This window comes from Cotesia glomerata, linkage group LG7 (genome assembly GCF_020080835.1).
Source record: "Cotesia glomerata isolate CgM1 linkage group LG7, MPM_Cglom_v2.3, whole genome shotgun sequence".
Classification (NCBI taxonomy): Eukaryota; Metazoa; Arthropoda; class Insecta; order Hymenoptera; family Braconidae; genus Cotesia; species Cotesia glomerata.
The window spans coordinates 9294530-9318884 of record NC_058164.1 but is presented as its reverse complement, the minus strand read 5'-3'; the positions used below and the strand labels follow the sequence as shown (position 1 = coordinate 9318884).

Sequence of the window (24355 nt, the reverse complement as noted above, 5' to 3'; positions counted from 1 at the left end):
AGCTGTTAAATATACATGTGCCTTGTTCATCGCGGATCCCATCAGCAGTTTATTATCCAACTCCGTTGCATATTTTTTATTCTTATTTATCATATTAATTACTGACTACATTCCAATGTCTCTTCGTTACAATTACTCTTCACCCTTTATTTTGTTTTTGAAATCAACCATCACCGACTGATACCACTCATATTTATTATTTGCATCCAAAGATTGTCATTATCATTATATCATATGGTATTAAATTATACTTAATGTATGTTCCACAGATATTACATTCAATTGCTTGGGAAGTTGGCCAGCTGGACCTGATTATAGTAATAACACACGATTTATTGCACTTCTTGACACCCGTGACGGCGATGATTTTAGGCCCCGATATCGTTGTGGGGTACGTTTTTGTTTTAATTCGAATAATACACTCTATTTGATTCATTTCATTCTCAGAATTTAATAACAATACAAGTTTATTGTTTTTCTTCTCAGAGTATATTAATGTACATCTGTATCTGTAAAAAGAATCTTTGTAATAAAATTGATTTTAATATTGGATTTATTGGCAATAAAGTTATAGCGTTATAACAGTTCTACTACTGGGAAGCAAAACTGTTGGAAAATTTGATTTTTTTTTTGAAAAACAATTTAACTTCAGTTATTTCAATTTAGAATTTAAAAATAAAAATACATTTTTTTTACCCAGTTTGATTAAATTGAACTTAAAATTATTTCTTCTTTATAATTTTTAATAAAAAATTTTTTTATCATTTTTGTATTAAGTAGTCTAATTTAATTATTTTTTCTTCTTCAGTTTATATAAATACAATATTTTTCAGTATATAATATTTAGCCTAATTAAATATAGTAAAATTGTGAAATAATAATTTTTACCCTAGTTATTTTATTTTAGAATTTAAAAATAAAGATAAATTTTGTTTACGCAGTTTGATCAAGTTTAACTACAAGTAATTTTTTTTATAATTTTTAATAAAAAACGGTTTATCTTTTGAAGTTGATATAAATTGAATTACAAAAATTAGGAAAACGGTTGACCCTAAAGGCCATCCCTGCAACTTCCCGCTCATTTCATACTTAAGCGCACAAACCTACACTTATTACGTTTTTGAGCTCTTCGAGCTCAAAAATATAATTTTCGTATCATTTTGAGCTCTCCGAGCTCAAAAATCTGCTAGAAGTTGGATAAAACACTATTTTTCGAATTTTTAAACTGCAATAACTTTTGAATGAATGAACCGATTTTTTCGTGGTTGGTGGCATTTAACGCAGTTTTTAAAGCCTCATGAAGAACTTTTAAGTTTAAATTGATCGAACAAGGAATTTCAAAGTAATTCCTAAAAAACGATTTTTTCGATTTTTTTTGTTAACGATAACTCACGAACGAATTAACCGATTTGACCGGGCTAGCGGCAATCAACGTGTTTTTTTAATGTTAAGAGCTGATTAGTTTTTAGAATTGATCGGTCAAGTCGTATAAAAGTTATTCCAAAAAAACCACATTTCAAAAAATTTTTTTTGCAGTTTTTTTGAGATTTCTCAAAATTTACTGGTTCGAATCGATCCAAATTATGCTCAAAATCTAAGTTTAGTCAAGCCCTTTCGAATGGGGCTAACCGCGATGAAATCGGTCAAGCCTTTCAAAAGTTACGAGAGGTTTACATACGGCCGTACACACACACACACACACACACACACACACACACACACACACACACACACACACACACACACACACACACACACACACACACCCGCACATACATACAGACGTACGGACATCATCGCGAAAACATTCGGGAAGGCTTCCTAGGACCTCAAAACGTCAACATCCGTTGAAAACTCGATTTTCGAAAAACGGGGTGAAACCAATAACGTCCCGATTTTTGAAAATCTTCGATTTTTTAGCGGGAAGTTAAAAATTTTTATAAATAGTCTAATTTAATCGTTATTTCTTCTTCAATGATCGACTTTTTTATTTATGGTAAATAAAATATTTTTCACTTCATGAATTAATAAACATTATTTAATCTAATAAAATTATGAAATAAAAAATATTTTTCTCCATTGAACAGTCATAAAAATTAATTTTTTAACAGTTTCGATTTCAAATAACAATATTAAGTTTAATTTTGATATTTTAATCAGAAGTATTCAGACAAATAACAAAACAATTCTGAGTTGTGATACTTAATCTTAATTATTTAAGAAGAATATATGTTTATATAAAAAATAAATAATCAATTGAAATTGAAAATCCATTACTATACTTCATAAAGTCAACTAACTGAATAATTTTCAATCAATCCTGTAGATAAAAAAAAAACAATGAAATATCGAATAAATTAAGAGAAGAAATTCATCAACTATTTTAAACATAAAAAAAAATAATAGAACTCACCAATTAATTGATTGCTAAATGAATAAAATATTTCAGCTGTATCATTCGGACTCATCAACCAGCAGAATATACATGGCATTCAGTAGTGACTCTAGCTGTACCCAAAATCTTCATAATTCAACAAGCGGCTATGAAACTTTAATCCTCACACGAGCCCTTAATTTACAAAAAATGCCAGATTACGTCTCATCTCATTTAGCATCGTTAGTATCTCATATATAATTTACCTTTTTTCTTCTTCTTTTATTTATAATTCTTGCCTTAATGAACACCATATTGTTTTTTCTTATTTTCTGAGTATAAATCTAAAACAAAATAAGAAATAAGATTAAGATAAAATATATAAAGTATTATAATTTTATAATTGACATCTCGAAGATTAATGAGCAGTTAATAAATTAAACGATGATATAAAAATTTAAATATCAAAGATACTAAATGTTTTTTTTTTTTTATTTGACTCGAAACAGGTATCCAAAGTGGGTACACGGCGACTGGGAAGAGTCGGTTATCTCCAAAAGCACGATGTCCTTCAACGATCTGAATGGTTACCGTAGCTATACATTCGTCACTGTTGACTCCGATGACGACACTGATCGCTACATAGTCTACTCAAAAGATCACTGGTGAGCAATCATGATCAGATAAAGTCTTTTTAGATAAAATTACACTTAAACGGCGATGTTTCTTCGTTGATTTATTGCCATCGATAACACAACAAAATAAAAGTTTTATTTATTTTTTATTTTTTGTTTCTTCTTTTCAGTGAAAATCAGGCCTACGTTTGTATGATGATGAGACAGAGGAGTGAAAATGTTATGGAATTCAAGATCGGTAAGTCTCTATGACACTAATCGTCCAGATATATAGTTTCTTCTTTTTTTCGTTACTATTAACGACAGGAAATAAAAGTTATATTTCTTCTTTCTAGGAACTATTTCAAGTCCCGTGTATGCAAAATCATTGTGTGAAGATCCTACTTTAGATAGGTATGATAGTACTAGTCCATGGATGACCCAAGCTCGTAAGTATTTTGTTTTTCCATTGTTAAATATTCTTATTTATTTTTAATTTTAAGGAACTAATGAATTTATTATTTTTATTCATATCATGCAGGATTGGAGCGAATTGTTGAATCTCCGTGCCCTATCACGGGTCATTATATAGGCAGAATACCAGATTTACCTGGCACGTGCGCCGAATTGAGTAGTAACTGCAATACTAAAGAAATTATGTACTACAAAGTTACCGACTGTGAATCTGGAGAGTTATATGAAGGTATATTCTTCTTTTTTATCTTTATTTATTTTTTAAGACTGTACAAACAGAATTTTAATTTATCAAAAAGATATTCTTAGTTTTAAGGGCATTTTTAGAATTTTTCTTACTCTCTATTTCTTAATTTTAATTACAGCGAGAGAATCAAAAAATGACACTGAAGTTGACAGGCATTAGAAATTTTTTTTTAATTTTATAGTAATGAAATTATAATAAAAGAAATGTGATAAAAAAATTCTACACGTGAAAATTAAAAAAAGATATTAGTGGAAATTTTTGGAAATATTTTGATTATTGTACATAATTTGTTATATGAATTCAAAAAATTGACAGCTGTTAGTTAACTTCAATATCATAATGAAAAATTATTTTCTAGATTAGGATTTTTTGGTTCAAGAATTTTTTAAAATGAATAATTTAAATTTATTAATTTTTTGATTCAAAAATATAATAAAACTATATTTGAATTAAGTTAAAAATTTTTTTGATCAATTCTTCAGAGACGAAAATATATTCTTGATATTTATCTAAGATATTGTTTCTTGTATCAAGAAAATTTCTAATTTATAAAGTATTTTTAAAAATAAAATTAAAAAAATTTAATAATTAGAATAAATTTTCACATCAGAGCGTAAAAAAATTTTCACGGAATAATTCAAAACTTTTAGTTTTATCTTAATTTTTTTCCAACCGTAAAAAGTAGTTTTCATGGTTCAAAAAATCCAGCAAGAATCAAAACGGACCGAATGATTCATTTTATCTAATCTTAGTAATTTTAACCAATTGATTTGTTCCGCTGGCGTGAAAAAAAATTTTGATAATACAAATTACATCCGATGACATGACTACATACATATTTACTTTATTTCTGGTCCATTGATTATCAATTTTTTACACTAAATATTTTTTGCCGTTGCGAAATAAGATATCTCAATCTGAAGATTTAATTAAAAAATTTTTTCAATATTTATAAAAGAAGTGTTCTATACAATAATAAAAAAATTTTTTTTCAATTAAAGTCTAAAGAACCTTTGAATTAGAATCAACTTATTAATACTTACTTCAATATTATATTACAGAGCGCACATATTTATGCCTCGGACAATGGGAAGAAAGAGGAGTAATGTATACATACACAAAACGTAATGATACAACGAACGACGCTTATGCTCCTACTGAATGTTTCGTCGGTTTAATCGTTAACGACGACGAGATTTATATCAAAGAAGCCGGCGATCATTGTCTTCGTAATATAGATCCCCGAACAGAAGGAATGCGGCTCTACAGAAAAGGTATTCTTCGTTATATTATATCATTAACTGATTAACCGTTTATTGAAAAAAAAAATATATACTAAGGTAAAAGCCCCCATTATTGACACTATAAGAGTGATCATGAATATTTGAATTTTTTTATCGTTTCAAATCAATACTATCAACTTTTTTTTTAAAGGAGACCTTGATCATTATTTTTACTTATATAATTTAATTAATTAACTTTAATAGCAATAAATTTAATAATTATTATATCAACTTAAAACCAACTGGTCGAATGTATGTATTATTGACAGTGAAAAATTCAAAGAGCCGATTATTGACATACCATTGACCCTATTATTGACAGGTCTTTTATTACAGTTAAATTTATATTAACAATAGTCATTTTTACTAATGCAAAACTAGCAATAATTTTTATTATTTTAAAATTCGTTTAAGACTTAGCTTTTCAAAATTTTTACCAGGTTTTTTTTTTAGCAATTTTTTCTAGTCTCAATTACTTTAATTCTTATAAAATCCCATGGCATAATGTAAACATTAATACGATGATATGTATGTTGAGGGGATTAGGTTACTTTACATTATGACCTATGTCGTTAGTTGAATGACATTAAAGTTAGCAGTCACTTAACAATTTTTTTATTTTATTTAACAAAAAAATGTATCCCAAAAAATTATTTAAAAAAAGTTGCATTTTTCATTTTTTTAAATTTCTACATGTGAATTTTTTTTATAATTTTTTTTGCCGTAATTTATTTGTTTAAAAATTCTTAAAATTATTAAATATATGCTAAATTAATTTTCATGTTAGTTGACGCAAGTTAATTTTTGTGTCCCCATCATTGACATTCGCTATTTTAAAATTAATTTTAACTTGATAAAGCATAAATAAATGATTATATGGTTATTTAGGCTGTTAATAATCTAAAATAATTTTAAACAATGCAATTTCATAAAAGAAAAACATTGAAAAATCTGGATTTGAAAATAAGGTCTTTCTTAACAATATTGTTAAGAAATTACAAACGTATAAGCAGTTTTGGCCTACTTAAAAAAATGAAATATTTTTTTGGCAAATAGTTTATACCTGAGAATTAAATTTTACTATTTTTTAATTTTAAAAATATGTAAGATTGTCATGAAATATCAATAATTGTGATTATTAATAGATTTTAATAATGAAATAATAAAATTAAATCGGGTGTCAATAATAGGGGTTTTTACCTTATGCGACTGCTAAGATTTACAGATTATAAATAAGAAAACTTTGGTTTAATGATTTTTTTATATTTATAATCATACTGCTCATAGTTTGGGTACTTTTTAAATAAATTTTGAAAATAATAGTGATATCACAGGATCAATTACAAATAATTTAATGGATAAATGTGATCAAAAAAATTTATAAAACCAAAAAATTATTAAAAAATCCTCCAAATAATTAACCGAAAAAATTAGCTACACAGAAAAAAAAATAACTTGAATCAAGAGAAAAATTCTTGAATCAATTGAAATTTACTTAAACCAAGAAATATTTCTTAGTTTAAGAATTTTTTTACTCAAATCAAAAAGTTAATGTTTTTCAAAATTGTTTACTTGATTCAAGTAAATTTTTTTTTTCTGTGTATCACTGAAAAATATATAGCCGTGAAAAGGCACTAATTCAGGTCCAAGACCTTTCGTATGATACTAAATTTTTTTTTAATTTAAAAAACTCATTTTATTGTATAAATATGCCGAAGAAAAATTATCCTTATTCTCTTAATTATATGCATAGTAAATAATTAATTAATAACTAAATTATTTCACAGGACAATGCTACGGTAACTCGCCTAGCCCCGCGCCAACGCCATTGAAGCCAAATCCGCATGACCCAATAATGCGAATAACGACACATTCCATGCCGGGTAATGCTTTGGCACCCACCAAGAAAACACCAAAACTTATTTCAGCTTCGGCATCATTGACTCAACACTCTTTAAACATTTTTATCTATATTACAATTTACATTTTTTATTTTGAGTTTACGCACAACTAACAGATTTATTATATTTTTTAGATTCATATAAATATAATGAATAAGTCTGTAAATTATACGTGATGTAGAAATGCAAAGAAATATTATATATTTTGATATATTTATAAGATTTGTAGTATAAAAAATTGTAGAAAACTTATTTGCTTACGTCTTATTTTGACGTAAACGATGATTATATTATTTAATTTAAAAATAATTATAATTTAAGTATTTAATTTAATTAATTTTTTTTTAACTATGTACAATGTATAAAATAATTGATTTCATGGAAATCATGAGTCATTAATATTTATTTTTTATCTAACGGCAGTTTTATATACGAATATCTATTTTATAAATGCATATTGCTTTTATACTATAAGACTATTTAAAATAATAATTTTGAAATTAATAATTATATATAAATATACAAATAGTTTTTCACAAAGAATGATAGTTAAAGCAATAAATATTTTATTAGAGACACAGACTAAAAAATAATGAATATAAAAATAACTGCCTTGTTACGATATTTAAAGTTAAGAGCTTGTAAATATATTTAATCACAAATTTGTTATTGTATTTTAGTGTTATATAAAAAAATATATTGTGATTGTGTGAATATTTTTTAATGAGTGCGTGAATAGAGTGAAAATTATATGAGAGTACTAAACTGGCTTGCCAGGTGCATTTTGTAATTAAAATTAAAATAAATATAGGTTGTAATATGAAGTATACATTTTTTAGTTTTGATAGTTTTTTTCTTTATTCACTAATATGGCAAACAAATATATATAAATAAAAAATAGATATAAAAATAACAAAATTACGGAAAAATTAAAACTAACTTTATAATACATTACATAGCAATTGATATTTTAACATATCTTAAAGAATTTCATTTGACTTTTTAGTTTAACCTATCACAACTATTTAAGTGCTTAACAGTAGTAGCTTTTCTTAACTTATGATAAAATTTCTTGTATAAATATATTTGTTCATTTCATAAAGGCTAGTTTAATAATATTTTGTTTGATCCTTTCTTGATCAGTTCTATGGTCAGTATTAATATAAAAGTTGCGCGATCTTGCATCTTTTATCAGCGCACCCCATGTTTCATCTCTCTGCAAAATAATAAATTTTTAATAAGCATTTTATAAATCAATATTTCAAAAAAATAATTAATACTTTTTTTTCAATTAAATTCTACTGTAAATTCAATTCTCAAATATAAAAATTACTCTAAAATACTCGGTAATCGGAAAAAATAGACCCAGAAAAAATTTTAAACTTATGAAAAATTTATATTATTTCATTAAAATTATTATAAAATAAAAATTATAATAATTGCTCCACTGTATCACACCCACAATTTTTCTGAAAAACAAGCACCCCCAGAATGATCACTCCATTTTTTAATACAAAAAAAAAAAAAATATTATTATTTTTTTTATTTTATAATAATTTTAATGAAATAATATGAATTTTTTGTAATTTAAAAATTTTTTCCGGGTTTATTTTTTAAGGTCTATTTTTTCCGGGATTCAAAATACACTGAAAGAAAAAATTTTTTTTGAAAAAAATTAGCAATTTCTTGTTGAAAAATTTTTTTTGATTTGAAAAAAAAAAAAATCAGATAAACTTGCGAATTTTCATCCAAAATTGTTTTTTTCCAAATTCAGAAAACTTTTTTTTAACAAGAAAATTACTATGAGAAAAATTTTTATTTCTTCAGCTAAAAAATAAAATTTTTGAAAATTTTCGACAAATAAATTTCTTAGTCAAACACTGCTAATTTTTTTCAAAAAAATTTTTTTCTTCAAATATGATGTAGATAATAAAAAACAAAAAGTAATTTGAAACTTACTTCAAATGTTTTGAAATTCCCACAAAGAAACAGCGAATGTTTAGCACGCGTCAATGCAACACAAAGTCGCTGCCTGTCGGTCAAAAATCCAATTCCGTTGCTCCTGACACACGACATAATAATAATTTCCCTTTCTTGCCCTTGGAAGCCATCGACAGTGCTTACTTGTCTTATAAATCTATTTTTAATATTATCAGGTACTGAGGTAAATCTGCAGCAAACAAAAAACATATTAATAAAAAAAAGTAAAATATATTAATAAAAAAAAAAAAAAAAAAAGTGAACACTAACTTTTCCTCCATTTTTCGTTGAATTATTTTCCTTTGGTCCTGGTATGGTGTAATAACCCCAATTCGAATAACTCCTTCCACCTTGTCCAAGTTGGCACCAGTGACAATAGCGTGGATCAGGTTAACTACGTAAGTAGCCTCGTCCGAATTGGAGAACTGATTATTGTCCTGAACAGACGTCAGGTTGAAAACTTTGTACGGTGAGTAAGGCCACACTATTGGCTTAACGGATGATTGCAGCTGATTGCTATAGAAGAATCTGTTCGGCCAGTAAACAATCGGATGGGCCATCCGATACTGAGTGTTCAGTGATATAATAGGGTTCTCCAATTCACTCATAAATTTCTCATGAATTCTCGAAAATAAAGATTTGTCATAATTAAGCTCCTTAGCTCTGGAAGACAAAACAGTTGCCGGCAACTGCTGCGGATCTCCAACAAGGATCAACTTGAGAACACCAAGCATCAGCGGAATCAAAGTCTCCGGCTCGGTACTCTGCGTCGCTTCATCAACAATACAGACACTTATCTTCTTGGAACTTCTGTTTCCAAACGCCAGCTCCATCGGTTGAGTGTAACAAGACGACAATGTGCAAGTAATAATATCTGCTGTGGACAAAAGTTTGTTCTCCAAGCACGCCCGCTTTCCGCTATGCAGATATCTCACCTGCTTGGAAGATTGCAGCAGTGCAAGTTGAGTAGTCCAATCTTCCAATCTCTTCTTCAATTTTAATCTATCACCCTCCGGAATTGGCTCCGTAAAACTTCCCATAGTAGCTTTTAATTCTAAAATATGTTGCTGAAGTCGATTTATTTCATTGTCAGCACTGACGTCACCGGGTCCTTTAGCTGCCCAAGCACGGTCAACAAGGTCAGTCAACGAGACATCCTTGACCCGAGGATGCATCATTTTAGTGTTGCCGACTCTCACCAGCCTGAACAAATCACGGGAGTTTTCTCTTTGGAATTTAGCTCTAATTTCCAAAAGTCTCATTGTTATTTCATCAACAGCCGCGTTGGATGGCGCGCAGACAAGAATCCTTCGTCTGTCATTGTTTGCGTACCGATTTTGTCCGTACATAATTTCAGTGATGATATTAACGATAACTCTGGACTTTCCGGTTCCTGGTGGGCCTTCGACCAAACAAATCTTCGGTTTTTTATCAAGAACAGCATTAGTTACAGACAGAACTGCTTCCATTTGTCTTTCATTTAATGCATCACCAGTAGCGAACTTGTAATTTTCGAATTTGGTAACTTTCGGTAACTCGTAGCCTTCTTTTTTGATATCTGGCTGAATAATATGATGAAGAAGCGGATTCGAAGGAAGATGTAAAATAGCTTGAACCATTCTCAGATTTGGACGCATGTAGAATCTGGTTTTCATCCTAAGAACTCGGTTGAACTTGATGTTCAAAGGTAAAGACTTGGTCGACATAGTCAAAGTTACAACTGCATAAGGGTTTGGTACTGTGTTTTGCAAGTACTTGTTGTAGGGCGTGCTAGATGGTGTTATCACAGTTTTCTGGTAGTCTTTTACGTAAGCGAAAATAGGCCGAAAGTGAATCTCGTTCTCGACGACGATCGGCAGTTCCAGCATAACCAGTTCTCCTGGAGTCGCATGCTGCCGCGAGTCAATTTGTGATTTACTACACAAAATATCGGCTGTGAATACTGTAAGCGTGTGATTGGTCGAGCGGATAGGAGTTTGAGTAATCGAGTTTTGCCCGATCACCGCGTGCATATTCCGACGAGCTTTCATGAATTCCCGGTCGTTAGATTCCCTGACGATACCAGCCCACATCTCGAGCAACATCAAGTCGGCCATAATGCTATAATAATCGCTGTAATTAGCGTAAGAAGACAAGTGGGGCATTTGTCCTGCTGGGACAATCGGTAAATTTCTCTGGGACTTTTGATCGTAAGCTTCTGGGTCCAGCCATTGCGGGTTCCAGTCAAAAATCCTTAGAAGAAATTCGTCGAGCTGCGGACCTGAAATTCGTCTTGGTTCGTTGTATATATTTGAAACAATATGCCTCGAAGTCGATGCGTTCTGATGAACATGCGCTGGAGCAGAAGGCGGTGCTGGTAGTGCTTTTGGAATCGTGATAGTCGACAAATTCGGTAAATACGTTGATGGATCACCCGGCAGCGTGTTTTGGATGACTAAGGTTTTTGGCATAGCAGCGTCTTTTTGAATACATTTTCGAATCAATTTATTCCCTGGTAAAATGTCGATCAAGTGAACTACCGGAGGCGTTGTTACAAATCTTATTCTCTTTTTCGGTTTACCGATTTGTGGAAGATTATTACTAGAAATACCATTTGGTAGGTAATTTGCTTGTCCTCTTTCTGGTACTTTCTTCAAAATACCACGAATTAGCCGACTTGGTTGATGGAAAAGCAAATTCGATGGACGAGAAGCTGCTGGTGGTCTAGAAAAGACTTGGTTTACTTGTGGAGTACAAGGCTCTGGAGAAACTTTTTTAATTTGCCGAGAATAATTGATCTTTGGTGGTGAGTAGTCATCAGGACTTGAACTAGCAGATCTTCCATTGCTAGTTGTTGGAGTGTCAATGTAATCCATTAAAGTATTTTCCATGTCGATGTCATTGCTCAAACCTGGATCCGCAATAGCATTCATATCGTGACTGCTGTCTGAATCAGTGTCTTCCTGCGGTGGAGGCTCGGGGTATCCAGGAACAGAATTTGTAGAAATAACATCGGAAAGATCGTCAACAGTCGTTGAATTAGCATTTACATGATTATTTTTAATACCTTCGACATGCAAATCGAAAGTCGGGCCATTGTTTATCTTCACTGGTTCTTTTTTAGCAGCATCTTCATCTTTTGAATCATCGAGATTTACCCCCTCTGGGACAAGGAACATTCCACGATTCTTAGAAACTTTAACTACAGCTTTACTGACTCTTTTGGAAGCAGTTTTGTCATCATTACCCTTCGACTTTTCTGTCAATTGTTTCAATCTTTCCTTACGATCTTCTCTTAATTCTTTATTATGTCGTTTATTCCTTGCTTTATGGATAGATTCAACGTTTTCACGAATTTCCTTCTCACGAAGAGTTCTTCTCACACGATCTTTCTGTTGCTCCATTGGGTTGTTGGACTTGGAAGAATTAGCCAATTTTGTGGGTTTCGAGAAGAGATCTGAATTGTAATCTTCTTCTTGATTGTCAGTACCAGTTGGTGGACTCAAACCGGCTTCGTCAGAAGCTTTTGGAGTGTTTAAAGCAGCATCAGAAGCACTAAGAGTAGCACTAACTCCATGCCGTCCTCCCCGAGTAAATATCGGCGGCTCAATAGTCTTGATTTTCTTCTCAACTTTTTTTGAAATAGAAACTCTTCTTCCGTCAATCACCAAAGTCTTAGTTTCGATTTCAGCTTTGGCAGGCTCTTTCGAAAGTGTTTCCGCAGCAGCAGAAGTCGAAGCTACAGGTTCATCACTCTTTCGTTCTTCAGAAGACTCTTGAGAAGTCTTTCTCTTCTTAATTTTTTTCTTGTCGTCAATAATATTCTTATCACCCTCCATCAGAGCTTCTTCGAACGGAATAAGTGCCACTTTTTCTTCCTTCTTTTTATGTCCCTCCTTTTTTTGATTTTTATTCTTTTTTTTATTTTTCGGTTTATCTTTTTCCACACGTTTAATTTTCTCTTCAACTCTTACGTGATCTTTCGACTCTTCTTGAATAACCTTATATTTTTTAATCGCACCCTTGTCTTTACATTCTTCTTTTCCATCTTTCTCAACTGGTTTTTCATTTTTATCAACCTTAGACTCTTTAGACGGCCTAGACAACATTTCATCAGCGAGAATAGACTTGACAATTGGAGTTTTGAATTCGATGTTGCTTCTGATGACAATTTTTTTAATCTTTTTAGCCTCTTTATCTTTTTTCGTACTCTGATACGGTCCAATTTCAAGTTCTTCAAATGAAGTTCTGAACTCATAGGCATCGATTAGTTGTTTCGACAGATCTTTAGAGCTACTATCTCTCTCCGATTTACGATTTTTCGATTTATCTTTAGGCTTACTGTGACTTTCCTTGCGGCGATTCTCAGGAATTTTATTTTTTTTATCTTTTTTCTCTTTCTTGACATCTTTTTCCTCAACAGATTCAGAGATTGCAACAGTAGCTACAGCTTCAGTGAGTTTCACCGGTTCTTTCACATCCTCAATTTGGTCAGTAACCATATCTTCGGAAATAGTTACTCCGTCTGACATCTCAGCGTCTTCTGTTTCCATCACAAATTCTTCTTTATCCAACGAATCGAGCAATCCATTAACGATTTCATCTTCTTTGTCATCATTTTGATCAATAGGCTCTTCTTTAAGTTTCAGTGACTCAATTTCACTGCTACTGCGACTTTCCAACTGACTACCCGACAGTTTCATCAACCACGGGTCTCTGGTAGAGTCATACTCATCTTCGTCATCAGATAGAACGATGACAGGATATTCAGACTCTTCAGCTTCTTCGGTCGATAGACCATTGTAGCAGTCGATGTCGTCTGTTCCAAGATCGCATTCTTCTTTAATTATTGAAGAAACTGGTGCGGCATCAACAGTGGTATTATTATCATCACTGTTGGCGGCCTCCTCGTCATCAAAAAGTTGAGAAGCTGGAAATACAACGACGTCATCATTATCAATTTGAATCACATCGACACTCGCGTCCGTATCTTTTTTAATTTTTAGCTCTTGTTTTACGACAACAGATTCATTTGTATTTTTGGCAGCAATTTTGGAAATTTTGGGACTTGATGCCGGTGAATCGCTGAATATATCATTGGAATTAGCTTCATCGTTAAGCAATGACGATGATCTTGCAGCAAGACTCGATTCTTCATTACGAGATGTTGAGCCGTTGACTACAGGATTCGTAATCGAGGTTTGAGCTGAATCTTTCGGATCCGATCTATTATTAATTAAATTTTTTTCTGAAGCTACTTCTTTTTCTTCTCCTTCTTCTGGTATATCCAGCTCGTATTTTATTAGACTATTTTGTTGGCCCACTTCTGGAGCTGAGGTAGACGGTTTGATGACGGGTTGAGGTCGTATGATAACCAACCTTGATTCTGGTTGTACATTTGGAACAGGGTCATCTTCAATCATAATACAGTCATCTAAAATTGAAGATTATTTTTAAATTATAGCTTTGTTATTCAATTAAATAATAATTGTGTTTTGTTAAAAAGAGTTATACCATCTGATACATAACCATCTTCAACATTTTCGAAGCGGGCAACTTTACATGGCACAGGAGATTCTCCGTTTGATTTTCTTTTTTCTCCCACTTCATCCTTCAAATTTCCGTTATTTTTTTTTGAATAATCTACAGGCTGAAAAAATAAGAATTTATGATAAAATTTATTTTTTACTTCTTAGGAATATTTACATTCTTTATAAAAAAAAAAAAAAAAAAAAATGGAAAAAATTTTAAATCATTATCAAAAAAAGTGTTTATCATTCATAAAAATTTTTTTTGATTTTTTTCGAAACATATCTTTTATAAAATTAAACTTTTTATATCTTTTACATAAACAAATTTAATTAGTTAATCAATAAGTTGATGCAAATTAAAAGAACTACACGTTTTTATATAGTAGAAATATATATTCTAACGCTTCTCACTCCAACTAAAAATTGAAATGTAAAATTATTTTTACTTATTATATAGATATACAAAAATCTTACCAGTCTCCTTAGTCGATAAACAAAGCGATTTTCATTCTCTTCGAACTCATGATCTTCCGTTTTGTGACAGGAAATCCCAATAACATTTCCGATGCGGACAGTATGGAACACTTTAGCTTGAACTCTTTGTCCATTGATATACGTGCCATTGGCACTCTGAAAAATAAACGAATTAATTAATAAAAATTACTTTTGGTTTTTAATAATATTCTTTGCTCTTAAAATTATTTTATTAAAAATAAAATGTTTTCTAAATGATTAAAAAAAGGACTTAATTATATGACTTATTTCGAATTTTTACAATTAAATATTACAATCAGATTACACAAATTTTATACTTTATGAGTACTCCAATTTTATACAAGTTTGATATTTTTTAAGAAATATAAGAACATTTAAAAAATTTACGTTTTTATAAAATTATTGTTGTAAATAATAAATAATTTAATTAATAATTTATAAATATTTTTTCGAAATTCTTTTCAAATCAAAAAGAAAATTTTTTCGAATGTCTACTACTCACAGGATAATTTAAAAAAAATATTTTACTTGCTCATTTAAAATTAAATAACTTTAAATTATTAAAAATTGATACTCATTAAAAAAAAAGAAAAAAAAAACAACCAATTAAATTTGAGTTATTTAAAAAAAAAATTAACAAAATTTTTGTAAATAATATGTAACTTAATTAATAATTTATAAATATTTTTTGCAAATTTTTTTCAAATCAAAAAAAAATTTTTTCAAATGTCTACTACTCACAGGATAATTAAAAAAAAAAATATTATTTTACTTGCTCATTTAAAATTAAAGAACTTTAAATTATTAAAAATTAATACTCTCATTGAAAAAAAAAAAGAAAAAAAACAATCAGTTAAATTTGAGCTATTTAAAAAAAAAACCAAAAAATTTTTGTAAATAATATGCAATTTAATTAATAATTTATAAATATTTTTTGCAAATTTTTTTCAAATCAAAAAAAAATTTTTTCAAATGTCTACTACTCACAGGATAATTAAAAAAAAAATATTATTTTACTTGCTCATTTAAAATTAAAGAACTTTAAATTATTAAAAATGAATACTCTCATTGAAAAAAAAAAGAAAAAAAACAATCAGTTAAATTTGAGCTATTTAAAAAAAAACCAAAAAATTTTTGTAAATAATATGCAATTTAATTAATAATTTATAAATATTTTTTGCAAATTCTTTTCAAATCAAAAAAAAATTTTTCGAATGTCTGCTACCTACTCACAGGATAATTTAAAGAAATTATTTTACTTGCTCATTTAAAATTAAAGAACTATATATTATTAAAAATTGATACTGTCATTAAAAACAAAAAAAAATCAATTAAATTAGGATTATTTAAAAAGAAAAAAAAACAATAAACAATAAACAAAATTTACCTGGAGGTCGTAAACTTGAAAATGGTTTGGTGAAACCGTAAAGGTGCAGTGCTCCCTCGAAACTGTAACACTGTTCAGCATAATATCATTTGTCCGCTGTCGTCCACAGGTATACTAGAAAAAATTTCGAATAATTAGTGAATTTAATTGACAATAATTAAACATGCAAATATTAGTTAAAAAAGGAAACAATTTAAACTTATAATATAATATGACAAAAAAAAAGTTTATGTCAATAATAAAATTTTTTAGACGAGATATTAAATGTAAACAGAGTACAAAACAACAAAATTAAAAGCCAACTGACGGGGTTTATATGACTTACCCCTTTAAAATCGGGCAAGGGGATACCGTTGTGAGAACCAACTGGCTCGAGATAAAAGCCGTTCATTTTTCTGCAACATAAAATTTACGATAAATTAAAATGTAAACAATTAAACTCCGATACGTTATTTTGCGGTCTCAATCTTGTGATTTCTATTACACGCAACTCAGTTTGTACGGTCGTGTTAGAAAATTGAACTTCGTGTAGAAAATGACCATGTAATCTACTTTACCATCGGTCGATAACTTAGAACGTCTGTATTTTGACACTTTTGACGTAATTAGAAAAAAATTGAAGAGCGCTATAAGTGTAGAGGAGGCAGTGCAGCCAAACTGGGGGAACTGGGGGAGAAGCTAATGTGAGAGTGGTGGAAGTAGAGCGTGCGCAGGCAGCGATCGTAAAAGCGCGTGTTGTATTTTATATTAAATTAAACAAGTGAACACGCAGGTAAGTACCTGGTAGTGGTACACGATCGTGAGCGAGGGTCGTTGAGAGACTGTAACGAGTGAATACGAAGAACGTTATGTGAGGAGACTTAAAAAGTTCAACCGCGTCGTTTCTGAGATCTGTGAATTTAACTTAGAAAAAAAGTAATTTTCATATTTATTATTTGTTTAGATAATTTTAAGTGTTGAGATTCTTAAGAAGATTTTGAAGATAAAATCTACACAAACAAATGAGGATGAAAAAGGTTAGTAAATAACTTCTTAAAACTACTTAAAATAAGTTTCTAGAGATTAAAAGTTTAAGAGCTCGAATGATATTAAATCATGAAAATTAAGTTAGTCGACATCTAAAAATTTTTAGAATTTTTTTTCATTGAAAAAATTATTATAAAAAAATAAAAAAAAATTTTCATTTGTAAAAAACTGTAAGTGTAATTTTTAAAAAATATTCTTTTGTTTTAATTTCATTAATGAAAAATAATCAAAAAATTAAAAACGTCGGCTGACTTAATTTTTATCATTAAATTTAGTTGTCATTTGACAATTTTTTTTAACAAATAAATCTGTTCCAAAAAATTATTTTTAAAAAATTGCATTTTTAGTTTATTAAAATTTCTAAATGTCAGCGTTTTTATAATTTTTTGTCACATTTTATTTGTTACGAAAACTATCAACTATATCCGCTAAATAAATTTTCATAAAGTTCGAACATTAATTAGTTTTTGATATCCTGTAAGATTAATAAATTTAAAATCAGTGTGAAAAATTTGTAATTTGATTTTTTTTTTGTTTATCGGGATTAAATTTATAAATCTTGATTTTTAGAATTTAATAATTTTTTAATATATAAACAATCACGGCGTGAAGAAAAGTTCAATTTATTTTTTTTTTTTTTAAGAAAAAATATTCAACCAGTTTTTTTAAAATTAACTGTTTTAAGTGTTTTTTATGTAGAAATCTTATGTGAAAAAAATTTTAGTGATTAAGTTTTTCGAAAAAAAATGGATAATTTGGGATTCTCAGAATTTATAAATTTTTTTCAATTTTTTAATCTATAGTTATTACTGTATAAAAATTGTGTAGTTGATTTTTATGTAATTTTTTTGAAACAAAGTGTACGGGCGTAAATTTCTTTGTAGTTAATAAAACTTTTGTTGGCGTCAAAAAATTAAAAATTACGAACTTTAAATAACGATGCAATTATTAATTATTGAATTTTGCAGACATCAAATAATTTTTATATTTTTCAATAGTTAAATTCATAAAAAAAAAAAAAAAAATGTGAATTTGTGAGACGTAGTAATTTTTTTAATTTTTTAAACAAATTAATTATTGTAAGAAAATTTAATTAAAAAAATTTCATCTTTAAAAGCTCTAAAAAAATTGCAAATACAATTTTTTACAAATAATTTTCTAAACTAAATTTATTTTTCCGAAAAAATAAAAAAATTGTCAAGTGCCGGCTAATTTCAATGTTATAAGAATATAAAAAAGAAAGTGTAGAAAATTTTCTGATCAAATACGTGAATCGAGTTCATAGCAATTTTTTTTAAATAATTTAAATATAATTTCTTAGAAAAACTACAAATTGTTACGATAGAATTTTTTTTGAGTCAGTTGAAAGTTGATACAGTAAATTGCATTGTTCTGATAAATTTTTTGTAAGCAATTTATATACCATCAGAGAAATGAATTATAAATTCCTTTAACATTGTTTATACAAAAAAAAAATATATAATTAATTTTTCTGAACTGAATTGCGCAAAAACCGTCAAAATAATTACAACGCGAGAATCAATTTTTAAATTTCGTTTAGAAAAAAAAATCCGAAAAAATATTTCAAAAAATTTATAAAAAATATGAATATGTAATTATAGAATGATCATATTAAATATCGAATTCATTTAATAATTAAAAAAACGACACTAAAGAATAATTTCTTGTTCACTGAAAATTATTACCCAGACAAATTCACATTAAATGAAAAAAATTGTTTAAAAATAATAAAAAATCGGTTTGATTGTTCTACAAGTAAATATAAAGACTAAAAACTTACCAAAAATATTAACTGCTTTATGATTTTTCAGAAACACGCGCGAACACGATACAAGAGCACGTACTTACAGTACGAAAGGGGTTTTCAACTGCGTAGTACAGTGCCCAGAGTCGTGTTTGTAAGTATCAAGATCGAAGAAATGGTGAACACTTTCTTCGTCTCACTATCAGTCGCACGGTCGTAGCAAAACTACAACGCGCAACGTCAAGAGTTTCAATAGAAGTGTGATAGCAGACCTAATTTCGCGGGGTTTATATACCGTAGACCAAGACCCACAGGAAGCTTTTTGAGTGGGGGAACCACCCCATTGGTTGAGCAACGACCAATGAGCTATCGCCCGCATGACGAAGTTTCAACGTTCCTCAGCTATAAATCATCCTAAAAACTAAAGTAGGCTTAACACAGCTCATTTGAAAATATCAATAATGTTAAATTATAGACACATAAAATATTTCTAGGGACCGATGCTCAAATATTGGTACATTCCGGGAAGAAGCGAAAGCTGTTTCTCACATGTTTTTCCAAAGACCTCATTTCAAGGAATTTTAGCTGCTTAAGTTAAAAAAAAAATTCTTAGAAGTCTTTTGTTCGAACGTCCGGTCGTAAAGATAAAACATGTTTAAACCTTACTTTCAAAATTCATTTAAACGCTTAAGGTAAAAGCCCCAATAGATGATCACGTATCAGTATATGATCATTTATTGGGGCTTTTACCTTACCTACTCTTGGAATTGAATATTTGAGGAATGATAATTTTGAAGGACATTAGAAATCCGTAGTTTCTCTAATACGTTGTAGAGAATAGCGTAAGTATTTAAGTAGTCGTAAAATTTTATGATTCTAATGCTTTTCATAAAAGAATTTTTAAGTATACCGTTAAATATTTTTGTATAAATTAGTTTCTTATTTTCAGGTACTTTCTATTAGGCCCTAGATGATTTTGAAGAGTATGGATTATTTATATTAAATTGCTGCGTAGTTTCTTCTTGATGTGTCATAGGTATAGTGATTTGTACTTAAAAAATTTTGATTATCAGTTTTGCACTATCATTGATAAATATATTCAGTGGATAATGATTTTTTAATTATATAATTGTTTTAGGTTCCTATGGAGATTGATAAAAATATTTAAGATTAAAAATTGAAAAATTTATTTTTTAATGATAACAATCAATACGTTTAATCAATTGTAAGTTTTTTGATAATTTGATATAAAAAAAAAAAAAATGATAGAATGTTGAAAATACAAGTGTAACAATTTTTGAATAAAAAGTTAATTTGCTTATTATAATATCAAATTTTCTATTGAAAAATATTAAACCGAATCAACCAAAAAAAGTTTGTAATTTTCATTATGTAAAATGCGGGAAAGCGGAGGATCAGGTTTTTGTCTGGATATCTCAATTAAAACTCGGAAATTATTATTAAACTGAACACTAAATTTATTTTCACTAAATACAAGTTATATTTAATATGTTAGTTAGTGGATTGTTTAAATAAAAGCGGATAAATAAAGCACTGCATGATTAATAAAGGGAAGCCGGTTGACACGTGGTTGAACTCACTACTGGCACTGAAAAAACGGAGAATTAATTGCACAAATATCGTGTAATTTTAATACTCAATGTGTGTAATATTTATTAAAGAAATTTGATATGCATTCATTCAAATAAATAAAAGAAGCATAATAATAATTGGCTTCTACGAATTAACTCTTCGCAGAATTTTTATATTTGATCGAAAATGTAAATAACGTAAAAATAGATTGAATTACAAATGTTACTAATGAGTTGATGACTAATGATATAATCTTATCGATGGTTATTGTTATTGTACAGTTATCACTTAAGAAAAACTTATACACTTGATAACAATTATATAAGATCAGTGGTTGAAATAAAAAAAAAAAACTCAAAAATTCCATAAGATAATTTTATAAATTTTCGATACTTGTTTCTATGTATGTAAGTTCTTTCAAATCCTAACTCTTGTTTTAGTTATCTGGCAACGTTGCACCGCATCTAAAGTTACTGCTTCATCTACGCCAGTTTTTGTTATTTGACCCGCACATTTTTTCTCTACCTACTATGCATTCTTTTTTCTTATATGTCCACAACATTGTGATTATTACATTCCGATATTTTTTAAATTTCCACACACATGTGTTGTGTGAAATTACTTATTTATTGTATTTAATTTTCAATACGTATTTTAAAATCGTTGAAAGCTTTAAAAAAATAATTGATATGAAAGTAGTTTTATTAGTCTATTCATTTCATTAACTCAAGTTATAAGTAGATTATAAAATTAAAATAAATAACAGTTAGATAACGATAAAACACACTTTAAAAGAAAATCTAACTAAAAAGTAAAAAATAATTTTCAATAATGTAGCAATCTATTTCTTTATTTTAATAATTTATTCAAGTTATAACTATACTCTTTACAATATTCGAATGAAGTTAATAAAGTTTCACAATAATTAATCAATCCCGTAGAATATAGTTATCAATAAAACAATACAATAGATTAAGTTCGTGTATAAGTATTAATGTCAAGATGGTACTCCGCGGTTACAATAATACAATACGTTAAGTAAAGGAAAATATGATAAGTGTAGTAACCCGTAGATGTGTGTATCTCAGAGGCTGAGGAAAATCTGCCTCGTGCACCTTGACTCTTGAGGGTGTTAGCCTTGGCTAACACTTAGCGTTGTTCTTGGGGTCCCGTGACGTCATGAGCCCCTTGAATGCCGGGGAAGGGATTTTATGGCCCAAAGAGTACGGTGGTTGACGCAAAATTTTCGAGAGTGGAAAAGTACTCCCACATTCGGCCCCTCCTGACCACACAAACCGTCCTCGGCTTTGACTACCTGGATCTGAAAAATTCATCCAAACAAATCCTTATTAATGACCCGATCAGGGTATTAAAACTACAAGAAGGTAACTATTGCCGCTCAATCCACACTCCTCTAGTCAGAGTGATCAGCTCTTCCCAAGAGTATGAATCGACCCGCGATAGCGACCAAGAGGCGCCTAGGGATAGGGAAAAATAGGATTCTCAACCATTCCAGGTCCTTACCCCGTGAAACCTTCCGTGTTTACCAAACGGTCCGGTTCACGGATGCCTGTTCAGGATGAGACCTCAGTTAGGTATACACATACTGAGTTGTCTGGGCCTAGCGCTAGAGTGTAAGTCCCTGAAGACTCTTGACTGAAGCCCAGCATGACACTCTAACTAGCGGCCAACTAGTCCAACCTCAGACCAGTGTCCTCCGAACCTGCCTTGACCAGTGGCCAGGAGCCAAGAGAACGACTGACTCGGCAAAAACAGTCCACGCCTGACTGGCCTGGAACCTCCATAGTCTCTCTCGTCAGTGACGAGCTGACGAGCTCCAAAGATTCCAGACTTGGCGAAATTAGTCGTGCCTGATTGGCCGAGAACTTCCATGGTTCCTCTCATCAGTGACAAGCTGATGGGCTCTAGAAGCTCCCGACTTGGCGAAAACAAGTCGTGCCTGACTGGCCAAGAACTTCCATAGTTTCTCCCGTCAGTAACAAACTGACGGGCTCCAGAAGCTCTTGCCTTGGCAGTAGGTGAGATCGAGCATCCACTGCCTTGTCCAATTGACCCAGTGGCTCGGAGCTCTCAGAAAGACCAGCACGGTTACTGAATTCGGACGACGCAATTCGTTGCTTGTCCCTGGGAGTCAGCTCACCGTCGAGCATCCTGGAGACCCATCATGGATCCTCAACGCCGGAGTACTCGCTACTGTTCTGGTCACCCTCTTTGGCCTATTACAGGACCCAGAGACACGTTTCTGAGATCTGTGAACTACAAACATTGATTAAGAATCATAATCTCACCTTAATTTATTCCAGTGCGTTGAAGGATATCCATCTTTTCATCCTGTCAACCGCTACAACAGTCTTTTGTGCCCTGGATTGGTAGCAACCACAACGATGTCGCCGACAGCATACTGTGGTGGTTTGGACCGCTTGGCGTCAAACCTGGCCTTCTGCTTTTCTTGTTCAACTTCCGTAGCTGCTTTCGCCTGTTCTCGCATCTCCTTGAGATCCAGGGTGTCCAACGAGCTTTGAATTGAACCTAAAAGGACAGAATCTGCCATACTGCGGGGCCTGTAACCAAGTAAAAGTTGAGTTGGGGTTTTTTGTGTAGTCCGATTAGTAGCACTATTGATACCACTCTGGACTATCTTCACAAATTTATCCCATTGGTCTTCGTCTGCCCCTGCATTGGAAGTTGCTAATGAATTCAGCAACGTGCGATTCATACGCTCGCACTGTCCGTTCGCCCTTGGTGTTGCGACTGCATTGAGGACGTGCTTGATATTTTATTCTCTACAAAAAGCAGCAAACAGTTGTGACGTAAAACTCGTGCCTCTGTCACTGATGATCCTAGTAGGAACTCCAAAAAGTGAAAAGAGTTAGGTCAGTGCTCGAATGACCCACTTGGCTTTAACGTCCTTCACTGGCTCCAGAATACAAAATTTAGTAAACCCGTCAACTATAGTTAGTATCTAGGTATAGCCTCGTTTACTTTTGACAAACGGACTCACCTGATCAATGTGAATCGTGTGGAAAGGAAGGGCAACCTTCTCTATGGGGTGTAACATGCCAGGCTTGCGGCCAGAGGTAGACTTATAATACAGACATTGTAAGCATGCAGTAACGTATTTTGAAACAAATTTCTTTATGCCTTTAAACCAATAATGTTCGCGCAGTTTCTCGAGAGTCTTATCGATTCCGAGGTGTCCCTGATCGTCATGACACATTTTCACGACGTGGAAACGAGAAGCTCGTGGTACTAACCATCTATTACCATTCTCGGTTCTTCGGAAAACTACTCCGTTCCTAAGGTCATAAATTTCAAAATAATGTTTTGCACTCGCTTGATTATCTCCAGACTCCAGGATCTTCATGATTGTCTCAATGTCGGGATCTTGCATTTGAGCAACTTTGATCCACTCGCTGGGAGTGACATCAATAGCTAAGCATTCAATGGGATACCGACTTAAATAATCAACATGCGCTCCTTGAGCGCCCGGCCGATACACAATGTCGAAATTGTAGTCTTGTAAATATACCCACCATCTGGCAACACGTGGTTGTATATCCTTTTTTACAGCGGTCGCCCGCACGGCACTGCAGTCAGTAACTACACTGAAGTTTATCCCTATCAGGTATACGCGAAAGGTTTTGAGGGCTGCAACGACTGCAAGAGTTTCCAAGTCGTATGAATG

At 30.8% G+C, this 24355-nt stretch overlaps 2 protein-coding genes and 2 long non-coding RNA genes across 6 annotated transcripts in view; 3 read left to right on the top strand and 1 right to left on the bottom strand.

Moving 5' to 3' along the window:
• Positions 1 to 7075, top strand: part of LOC123268992 — a 53235-nt gene extending 46160 nt beyond the window's left edge. The window contains exons 5-12 of the mRNA XM_044734467.1: positions 270 to 391; positions 2450 to 2616; positions 2884 to 3039; positions 3180 to 3247; positions 3345 to 3437; positions 3530 to 3691; positions 4771 to 4983; positions 6780 to 7075. Coding sequence (XP_044590402.1) covers positions 270 to 391; positions 2450 to 2616; positions 2884 to 3039; positions 3180 to 3247; positions 3345 to 3437; positions 3530 to 3691; positions 4771 to 4983; positions 6780 to 7006 — 1208 coding nt within the window. The 3' untranslated portion in view covers positions 7007 to 7075. The remainder of the gene's footprint in view (positions 1 to 269; positions 392 to 2449; positions 2617 to 2883; positions 3040 to 3179; positions 3248 to 3344; positions 3438 to 3529; positions 3692 to 4770; positions 4984 to 6779) is intronic.
• A 766-nt stretch (positions 7076 to 7841) lies between these two features.
• On the bottom strand, positions 7842 to 19230 carry LOC123268325. Of its 3 annotated transcripts, none has more exons than XM_044733304.1 (8): positions 16750 to 16861; positions 16591 to 16660; positions 16266 to 16379; positions 14858 to 15013; positions 14382 to 14502; positions 9144 to 14286; positions 8853 to 9063; positions 7842 to 8109 (listed from the first exon to the last, which is right to left on the bottom strand). In XM_044733304.1, the coding sequence occupies exons 1-8, from the start codon at positions 16806 to 16808 to the stop codon at positions 7984 to 7986; spliced, it is 6000 nt and encodes a 1999-aa protein (XP_044589239.1). In that variant the 5' UTR covers positions 16809 to 16861; the 3' UTR covers positions 7842 to 7983. The 3 variants fall into 3 exon arrangements, with proteins under 3 accessions (XP_044589239.1, XP_044589238.1, XP_044589240.1); XM_044733303.1 differs by having other exon boundaries at positions 14367 to 14502; positions 16750 to 16860; XM_044733305.1 differs by lacking the exon at positions 16750 to 16861 and adding an exon at positions 19093 to 19230 and having other exon boundaries at positions 7843 to 8109; positions 14367 to 14502.
• Positions 16977 to 19681, top strand: LOC123268328. The gene is made up of 3 exons (XR_006510211.1): positions 16977 to 17281; positions 19124 to 19482; positions 19551 to 19681. It is a non-coding gene; the product is annotated as an uncharacterized LOC123268328 (long non-coding RNA).
• A 126-nt stretch (positions 19682 to 19807) lies between these two features.
• On the top strand, positions 19808 to 20228 carry LOC123268329. Its single transcript, XR_006510212.1, has 3 exons — positions 19808 to 19898; positions 20006 to 20092; positions 20195 to 20228. It is a non-coding gene; the product is annotated as an uncharacterized LOC123268329 (long non-coding RNA).
• The last annotated feature ends 4127 nt before the right edge of the window (positions 20229 to 24355 follow it).

Coding starts and splice junctions, on each gene's coding strand:
- LOC123268325 (XM_044733303.1), bottom strand. CDS start 16,808: ATGGTCATTTTCTACACGAAGTTCAATTTTCTAACACGACCGTACAAA. Junction 16,380..16,590: donor CCTTGCCCGATTTTAAAGGG/GTAAGTCATATA, acceptor AATTTTTTCTAG/TATACCTGTGGACGACAGCG. Junction 14,503..14,857: donor TTTATCGACTAAGGAGACTG/GTAAGATTTTTG, acceptor TTATTTTTTCAG/CCTGTAGATTATTCAAAAAA.